The sequence below is a fragment of the Triticum aestivum genome, chromosome 3A (genome assembly GCF_018294505.1).
Source record: "Triticum aestivum cultivar Chinese Spring chromosome 3A, IWGSC CS RefSeq v2.1, whole genome shotgun sequence".
In the NCBI taxonomy this organism is placed as follows: domain Eukaryota; kingdom Viridiplantae; phylum Streptophyta; class Magnoliopsida; order Poales; family Poaceae; genus Triticum; species Triticum aestivum.
In genome coordinates this window covers 577,988,044-577,997,038 of record NC_057800.1, presented here as the reverse complement: position 1 = coordinate 577,997,038, position 8,995 = coordinate 577,988,044, and the positions used below count along the sequence as shown (strand labels likewise).

The 8,995-nt window shown below is 48.6% G+C and overlaps 2 protein-coding genes across 3 annotated transcripts; one reads left to right on the top strand and one right to left on the bottom strand.

Moving 5' to 3' along the window:
- Positions 1-914: 914 nt before the first annotated feature.
- Positions 915-3,972, top strand: LOC123062341 (cyclin-B1-1). 2 transcript variants are annotated; one of them, XM_044485806.1, is made up of 9 exons: positions 915-1,219; positions 1,669-1,852; positions 1,941-2,028; positions 2,124-2,318; positions 2,418-2,537; positions 2,662-2,910; positions 2,992-3,165; positions 3,274-3,452; positions 3,559-3,972. In XM_044485806.1, exons 1-9 carry the CDS (start codon positions 1,168-1,170, stop codon positions 3,692-3,694), a joined length of 1,377 nt encoding a protein of 458 aa, XP_044341741.1. In that variant the 5' UTR covers positions 915-1,167; the 3' UTR covers positions 3,695-3,972. The 2 variants fall into 2 exon arrangements, with proteins under 2 accessions (XP_044341741.1, XP_044341740.1); XM_044485805.1 differs by having other exon boundaries at positions 1,935-2,028.
- Positions 3,973-4,314: 342 nt separating this feature from the next.
- On the bottom strand, positions 4,315-7,491 carry LOC123062340 (UDP-glycosyltransferase 87A2). The gene is made up of 2 exons (XM_044485804.1): positions 6,827-7,491; positions 4,315-5,456 (listed from the first exon to the last, which is right to left on the bottom strand). The coding sequence occupies exons 1-2, from the start codon at positions 7,350-7,352 to the stop codon at positions 4,513-4,515; spliced, it is 1,470 nt and encodes a 489-aa protein (XP_044341739.1). The 5' UTR covers positions 7,353-7,491; the 3' UTR covers positions 4,315-4,512.
- Positions 7,492-8,995: the final 1,504 nt, after the last annotated feature.

Sequence of the window (8,995 nt, the reverse complement as noted above, 5' to 3'; positions counted from 1 at the left end):
ATTGTAGATCCCGAGCTCATCGGGTGTCGGATGAAACTAAATTCAGGAAAAACATAGCAAATACGATAAGAAAAACCTAAAATTTTATGTCATCGAAGATGCTCAGGTTTTGACATCGAGGGAGCTCTGTAAAAAAAACCACAAAATCAATGCTCAAAAATGTGAAAATTTGAGCATTACTCAAAGTTTATTTTTTGTCCAGAGTTCCTGCAATGTCGAAGCATCATGAAATTTCCAACTGAGCTAAAACCACATAAGTTATTTTCGAACGGAGGTTATATTGCAAATGATCCCAAGCTCGGTAACGCCGCCCTGTATAGAAACTGCTATATTCACATGACTTGATAAAAAAAATATGTAAAAATGTATAGAGCCTCACATTTTGGCTTTAGGAAAGAGTTAAAGAATTCGACATTTTCTCGCTTTCAGAAAAAGTCGAAGAATTTCACGTTTTCGCAAGAAGAGGTTGAAATTGAATGTTTCCACCTGGTGCCTGGCCTTGGCAACCCAGAGCACGCAATGGCCAGTGAATGAATGAACCATAATAAAAAGAAAGAAAACCACACGCCAAAGAGATCTTGTAAATCCGTCGTACATACTACAACAACACAAAAATCTTTCCAATAACAGTGGCCATTAATTTCTTACCATATATCCAACGCGGCTCTGGTGTTACGTGTCCTACACAACTCGCGCCCCTTTACAGCTCGGAACCCAGCCACCCAACGGCTAGTGCCCCCGTTCAATCCCGGCCGTCCGATCCCGCGCCCCGACCGTTGCGATCCGAGCCCTTACCGACCGTTGGAGGGAGCCAGCCGCTCCTCCCCCTCCCCCCCCGCTCCGCGCAGAGGCCCACGCCGCCGCCCACCCCGACAGGACCTTCCCCGTCCTCGTCCTATATCTCCCCTCCCCTCCTCCGGAACCCAGACCCCCAATCCCTCCAAGAACCCCCCCATCACGCCATCGATTGATCCACCCACGGCACGAAAGCGCGAGGCAAAGGTCGATTCATACCTAGGCGAGGCGAGAAGAGTCGAAGGGTCGCCGTAGAGCTCGCCGTAACCCACCGTGGCTGCGCTCGCCGGCGGGGAAGAGGGCTCGCGGGTTGCGCGCTTCTTCTCCTCGGTGCTGTCCGGGATCTTTGGCCAGGGCGAGGAGGGGGACGCGATGGCCGCTCGCGCGCAGAACAACGTCGCTGCCGCTCAGCAGCAGAACAGAGGTGCGTGCGCCGACGGGATCCTGCCCTCCCTCTCTCGTCTTCTTCTTCTTCTTCCTTTGGCGTGGTTCCCCCTGGGTGGATCCTTCGCTGGTTCCTGGTTCTTGTTCTGGTCTCGGGAAAAGATGGGTTCTTGGGGGAAAAGATGGGGTTCTTGGGGGGGAAGATGAGTTTCTTGGGGGTGTTCGTTTCGGCCCTGACTCCCTGTCTGGTTGGGGTGAATTCTTGATGCGTTTTTGTTTGATTTCTTAGCAAGGTTGTGCTTCAAGCTTCCGATCCGTGGCTTTCTCTGCGATTAATTGCTCAAGATTCCAATCCTCGTTTTTGGTCTGAATTGATTGCCGCTAGAGCAGCTTCAGACGCAAGATTCGACTCTGATGGCGATTTGATGTGGCTTGATTTGATCCACCTCCTCCCGACGGATCTGACTTCTTCTTGTTTCTGCCCTGCAGCTTTAGGTGGTGGTGGTGGCGGTGTCCCCGCCATGGGCAAGCAGCAGAAGGCGGCCATGGCCGGCAGGCCCGATCCCAAGAACACCCGCCGCGCCCTGGGCGACATCGGCAACTTCGAGGCCAACAACCGGCGCGCCCCACTGGGCGACATCGCCAACGTCGTCAACGCCCGCGCGGCCGAAGGGTAAGCAACAAATCTATCCGTTCCAGTACGATTTCCTCTTCTTCTTCTTCCTATGGAACTCCTGCTTACGTTGCGTTCTTAGAAACAGGAAGCCGCAGCCCCATGAGCCGGTGAACCGCCCCGTCACGAGGAACTTCGGCGCCCAGCTCCTCAAGAACGCCCAGGAGAAGGCCAAGGTACGCGCGCGCGCATGCCCTCCTCCCTCATCCTGATTTGAATCGTATCTGGTCTCGGTGCTGATCGGAGCGTCGCCTGGCTTTGGTTGCTGCAGAACCCGGCGGCGAGGCCTGCGGTGAGGAGGGCTCATCATGTCAAGCCCGCCCCTCCTCCACCGGAGCACGTGATCGAGATCAGCTCCGACTCCGACGTGACCAAGTCGGAGGCCGGCAGCGTCAGCTCCGTCCGCAAGTACTCGAGGAAGAAGGTGGTCACCACCCTCAGCCACGTGCTCTCGGCGCGCTCCAAGGTACGCGCGTTCATCCGTCGACAGTCAAACACTTTGCTTCCTAGACCTGTGCAAGGAGCCTGATCTGATTCTGATTCTGATCCACCATTGCAATGCCAGTTTGCAGCCGGAATCACCGAAGAGCCAGCGATCCAGGACATCGACAAGCTTGACGGCGACAACCAGCTCGCCGTCGTCGACTACATCGAGGATATCTACAAATTCTACAAAGTCGCTGAGGTAAAAACATGTACTCCCTTAGGCAGTAGAAGTACTAGAGTGTGCAAAAGCATTGTGATCTCCTGCCTTGCCTGCCTGGTCTCTGAATCTGAAGGTGTTGTTTCCCTGCTCTCTCTGTTGACAGAATGAGTGCCTCGCCAGTGATTACATGGACTCTCAGGTGGAGATCAACGCCAAGATGAGGGGCATCCTCATCGACTGGATCCTGGAAGTCCACCAGAAGTTCGACCTGATGCCCGAGTCGCTGTATCTCACGGTGTATATCATCGACATGTACCTCTCGCTGCAGTCCGTGCTCCGGCGGGAGCTGCAGCTGGTGGGCGTCTCCGCCCTGCTCATCGCCTGCAAGTACGAAGAAATCTGGGCTCCAGAGGTAGGCTGAAGAATCCCTCTGCTTACCAGATGTTCATTCATTCATCGAGTCCACGTTTCTGATTGCTGGCTGTGCTTGCAGGTGAATGATTTCATCTTGATCTCCGACAGCGCATACACCCGGGAGCAGATTCTGAAGATGGAGAAGGCCATCCTGAACAGGCTGGAGTGGAACCTGACGGTGCCCACGCCCTACGTCTTTCTGGTGCGTTTCGCCAAGGCCGCGTGCTCCTCCGATCATAAGAACGACAAGGAGGTAAAAGAACTTTACATTTACATACAGACACAGCATACAAATTCTTCAGATCAGCGAGTCTGTGTGCTGATGTTTCTCTTGTCTCTCTTCTCCTGGATGTGTGTGCAGATGGAGAACACCGTCTTCTTCTTCGCGGAGCTGGCGCTGCTGCAATACGGGCTGGTGCAGTCCAAGCCCTCCATGGTCGCCGCCGCTGCTGTCTACGCCGCCAGGCTCACCCTCAAGAAGACCCCTCTGTGGACCGACACTCTGAAGCACCACACTGGCTTCACTGAAGCGCAGCTGATGTAAGCTATAAGCATGTGCACACTACTGAATCCCTATTGTAGCCTGAATATCATTCAGGGGCACGCACTGACAGAGACAATGCTTTTGTGTGATGATTGGTTTCAGGGACGCTGCCAAGATCCTGGTGGCCTCGCACTCCACCGCGCCTGACAGCAAGCTGAAGGTCGTCTACAAGAAGTACTCGAGCGAGAAGCTCGGAGGAGTCGCCCTGCGCCCGCCTGCGACCGACCTGTGCAAATGAGCTGCCCGCGTGTTTGTTGCTTTGGGTTTGGATTTGGGAGTGCGATGGAAGGATTGTCTGACATTTCGCCGTGTTGGTTGTTATTCGTTTCTTGCTTTTAGAAGAGTGCGTGCAAGAAGGGTTTGAATAACAGTTGTTTGGTTGCAAGTCAGGCATATTATCTGACTTGTTGACAAACTATTATATTAGGACTTGTGTGAGAAAAATACACCTTGGTCTTGGTGTATATATATGTTTTCTGGATGCTATCTACGACAGCTATTCAATTATTTGAATAATCTTTGATGTCTCTGTCCTTCTGAATTTCCTCCTAAAAATGTGGTGTGTGAGATATCTATCTGTTATTCAAAATCTGAACCACAGTTGCAGTGTTCATCATAATTTCAAAATCTGAACCATAGTTTGAAATTTGCACTTCATAATTTGAACTAGCCGCACTGCAATTGCTGATAAAAAGGCGTTTCTGCACATTAATTTTTCTTCTCACAGGCAACACTTTACAACTGTGCAATAAAAAACACTGCTCTTTTTTTCGACTCTCTGTCCTTCTGAATTTCCTCCTTATTTTTAACACCAGCTTATTTTTAACACATATTTGCACCTTCATATTCTGAACCTTATTTGCACAAGTAGTCTTAGAATAATGAAACCAAATGGCTCATTGAGTTCAGGACAATGAATGGAAGATACAAGAACAATGAAACCAAATGGCTGAGTGAGTTCAGGACAATGAATTGAGATCCTTTGACAGCTCTGCCAGAAACCGTAGCTCTCCCATCAAAACTACACTCAGACAACATTTGAATAGATGATGCATTTCAAGCATCAGTTTTGGAACATTGCTGATCGAGTTCAGCACATCGTGACTCGCATACCATCTGCATCAATGAACTGAGATTATCATACGAAGATCCACCCTCTTCAACAGCTCTGCCACAGACCTCTTTCCACTCAAGGGCACGCCTCCTTATCGCCTTGGTATCGGACTCATCACAGGCCATGAGCCTCTTAACAGCCCTTGCAATGTCCTGACTCCCAATCAGGCCATCCTTATCGGCCCATTCGCGCAGGGCCAGTCCAACCTTCCAGTCTTCAACAATCAGACGACCATCAATCGGTTGATCAAAGAACAGTGGTAGAGCAAGCATAGGCACGCCAGCAAAGACAGCTTCAAGTGTCGAGTTCATTCCACAATGTGTCAGAAAGCCCCCAACAGAAGGATGGCATAAAACCTTCAACTGATCACACCATGCCATTATCATGCCCCTGTCGGTGTCACCAACAAGTTCTCGCACCCGGGAAGACTTTTCGCGAAGAATCCATAAGAACCTGACACCGCTTGATGCAAGGCCTAATGCTATCTCATCAAGCTGGGAGGCTGACACAGAGAGGAAGCTGCCGAGGGAGACATATAGCACCGAGTTCACAGGTTGAGAGTCTAGCCAGGTGAAGCAGTCTCCTGGACTGGTGGCAACTTCTCCATTGGACTTGGAATGCTGGTCTTGTAGTGTCATGTAGGGAATGCAGGGCCCAACTGGGAGAACTGGACATGGGAGTGCTGATCTTAGGGAGTTGATGACACCGGCCTCGAGCTCGTGCATAGTGGTGAATAGGAGGCATTGCGCGTTCTTGATGCTAGAGACAGCTGCTAGGACATGGTTTACTGTTGTCTTGTTGTGAATTAGGGGCTCCAGATCAGATAAGGTCACTGAACTTGAAGCAAAGCCTGAGATATAGTGCTCAAGTCTCTCATCAGATTTATCTGCAGAAAAGAAAGGATGACTGAGCAATGCTGCAAGCTGCCATGTCTATTACTGAAATGAACAAACTATATCCACTATAACAATGACTATAAAAAAATAAAATCACCCGAAATGAGAACCATGTGGTGCAGTTAAAACAATACTCATATGCGACACCAATTTCTCAAGCTTGATCTATGGCTAATCTAAAAAAAAAAAGCTTGATCTATGGCTCAGTTCTGGCTATTTGGACTATCCATAACAAAACTGCATTTAGACCGTCAATTCGGTGAGTTTTCTCCCAGTAATAGCATGTGCCACAAACAAATAGACATGCCCACTTTGAAGTTACATGTGATTAATTAGTCATTTTCATGTTTGGCAATGTTTATTGACCATGCTCCGGGTCACTTGGTCCTTTGCACATGCAGCTGCCGGCATCGTAACACTTGAAACTACGTGGGGATGTGCACATAAATAATGGAGCAGTCAAACAATGATACTTGAATCAGCGAAATATTGAGAGCATCCGTGTATGTCGGCATTCTGCAGGATATATATATTTTGGCAGAGTTACCACGTACTACTCCCTCCGTCCCAAAATTCTGTTTTGAGACGGAGAGAGTAGTACCCTCATGCATAAACATGAATATGTACTACCTCCCTTCCGGTTTATAGGGCTCATCTCAAAATTTCAGTTTTTCAGTTTTATAAGTCTCATTTCTACTACTTCTCATCACATGTTCAGATTTCAATGTGCATTAACTCTTTGCATGCAAGGATTATGACAAAACACACCAATGTACTCCCTCCGTCACGGTTTAAAAGGCGCGCTTGGAAATTCTCTGGAACCTAGGTGATTATCTATTGGTTGTGGGATGGGCTAAAAAATAGCATTCACACTATGCATGCATATAGAAATAGTATATCGGAGTACTAATTAGCTACTAGAAATAAATGCAATGTGCCCTAAACCTTGTCTATTGTGGAAACACACGCAAATTCAACTGTGCCTTCTAAACCATGACGGAGGGAGTATGTAAAGCTTCTTTGTCATTTATTGGCCAAACATGCATGCATTGCAATTAATGCATTGGTAAAGACAACTTTTTGAGGAAAACGAGTGCACTAATTGAGTACTTTTGCAAACTACAAAAATTATTCCAGCACTTATCATCTATCTTGGATGGTGAGATTATTGAATTGATCTGTATAAAACGGAAAGGAGGGAGTACATAAGATGGTAGCGTCTTGAAATCCAACACGTGATAGATGCAACAACAAATAAATTGAGTGAAATAATCAGTAGTGCTAGTGGTTCAGCAGTCGGGAGTGGTATCAGCCTATCAGAAATGCTTGGAAGCAGCACGTATTGGAAGAGGAACCTGACCTGTAGCGGCGCCGGCGGCCGGGGCGTGCTCGTCGGCGAGGCGCGGCGGGAGGGAGTCAAAGTGGTAGTAGGCGGAGAAGAAGGAGGCGGGCATGGGGAAGAGCGAGCAGACCGGGACGCCCCTCCGGTTGCCGACGCCCACGACCCAGGGCACGTAGGTGTCCGCCACGAGCGCCGCGACCTCCCCCTCCTCCTCCCGGAGGCGGTCGAGCAGGAGCTCGAAGGGCGCCTCCATCTCGGTGGCGACGGCGTCGAGGAAGCCCGCGTGGTCGGCGGCGCGGCCGTGCTCGGAGGGGATGACGTTGGGGATGGCGCGCAGGCGGACGCCGGGCGGCGGCGGGGCGGAGGAGGAGGAGGAGCGGAGCAGGCCGAGCCACTCCTCGGTGACGACGAAGGTGACCGCGGCGCCGCGCGCGGCGAGGAGGCGGGACAGGTTCATCATGGCGTTGACGTGGCCCCTCCCGGGGAACGGCACCGCCACAATGTGGCAGCGGCACGGCTCATCCGCGGCGGCGGCGGCGGCCATCTCCGTGACGACTGACGAAGTGACGAGTGTGTGGCTCTCGTCGCGCTGTCGTTGCCTAGGCGGCTAGGCCGCAGACGATGTTTGTTTGGAGTGAGCAGTGAGCAGAGCGCGCGGTGCGGTGAATCTGGTTCTCGTGTCAGCCGCCAACGTGCGCGCGGAGGAATCTGCGGCGACGCGTAGCATCTTTTCTATTGCCCGGCCGACGAGAGTAATTTTTCTACTCCATCCTTAGCGGTTTACAAGGCTTATTTAAAAAATTTAGTTTTTTTATTTTATAAGGCTTAATTTGATTGTTTTCCATCACATGTTCAGACTTCAAGGTGCATTAAATCATTGCATGCAAGTATTAAGAGAAAACTGATCAATGCATGCACTTTATGCGTGCATTGCAATTAATGCATTCGTAAACATAATTTTTTAAGGAAAATAAAAGCACTAATTGGGTGCTTTTGGAAACTACAAAAAAATATTTCACCACTCATCAACTATTTTGGTTGGTGAGATTTTTGAATTGAGCCTTATAAACTGGAAAGGAGGGAGTAGTAGGACGCCGCGCATGTATTGCTTTTTTTCACTCGTCTCTGTAATATGTGGCACAGGTAGCGAGGAGGCCTCACGACAGAGTGACTAAGCTGCCCGTAATAAAAGTATCATAGATAGTATCATGCATGCCAACTAAGCAATTTTGATGAGGTGGTATAGAATTAAACGAAGAAAGAGAGGCTTGAGTATCATATCATGATACCTATTATATTAAATGATGTGCTACTTTGTGTCATGCATGACAATAAATATAGTCCTCTATGATACCAACATACTCCTCATTAGGGATAATAGTATCATAAACTAGTATCATATGTATGATACTCCCCATTGTAACCAGCCTAAGGCTGGTCATAATGGTAGTATCATAGTATCATGCATGTCAACTAGGCAACTTTGATGATGTGTCATAGCATTAAATGAAGAAAGAGATGATGGAGTATCATATTATGATACCGTATCATAATAAATGCTATGTTACTTTGTGTCATGCATGACAATAAATACAGTACTACATGATACTCCCTTCGTTTTTATTTTGTCTGCGCCTAAGTGCAATCCCGGATATCAAGGAGGGCTCTGGTGAGAATTTTTTGGACTGGTTTGCCCCTGCTTTGTTGTTAATTGTGTGTATTGGAAACTGACACGCTACAAATAAGGGCATGAACGGATTGGCTTGTTCCGCTCGTCAGCTTTGCATGCACGCTAACTGCGGCACTAATTGCTTGGGATGGCTCCACACATGCAAGGGATTGGCTAGTCGCTGCTGCTGCATGCAACGGATTGGTTAGCAGTTAATGCTTTAGTTACATGGGAAGCTGAGAATCAGGGGCAGAATTGGAAGGAACCGGGAGAAATGGCTATCCCGCAGAGCATTTAGGAAAAAACTGCAAAAACTTAGGCGCAGAGTAATAAAAAACGGAGGGAGTACTAAATATATGATATCATGCATTAGAGAGATAATATCATACACTAGTATCATATGCATGATATTATATATGATTCTCCTCATTACAACTAGCCTAACTGGTACAGTATGTTTGAAGTAATAAAAGTAGTATTAGGCTGATCATAGTGGGAAGTAACTTAGACTAGTAACA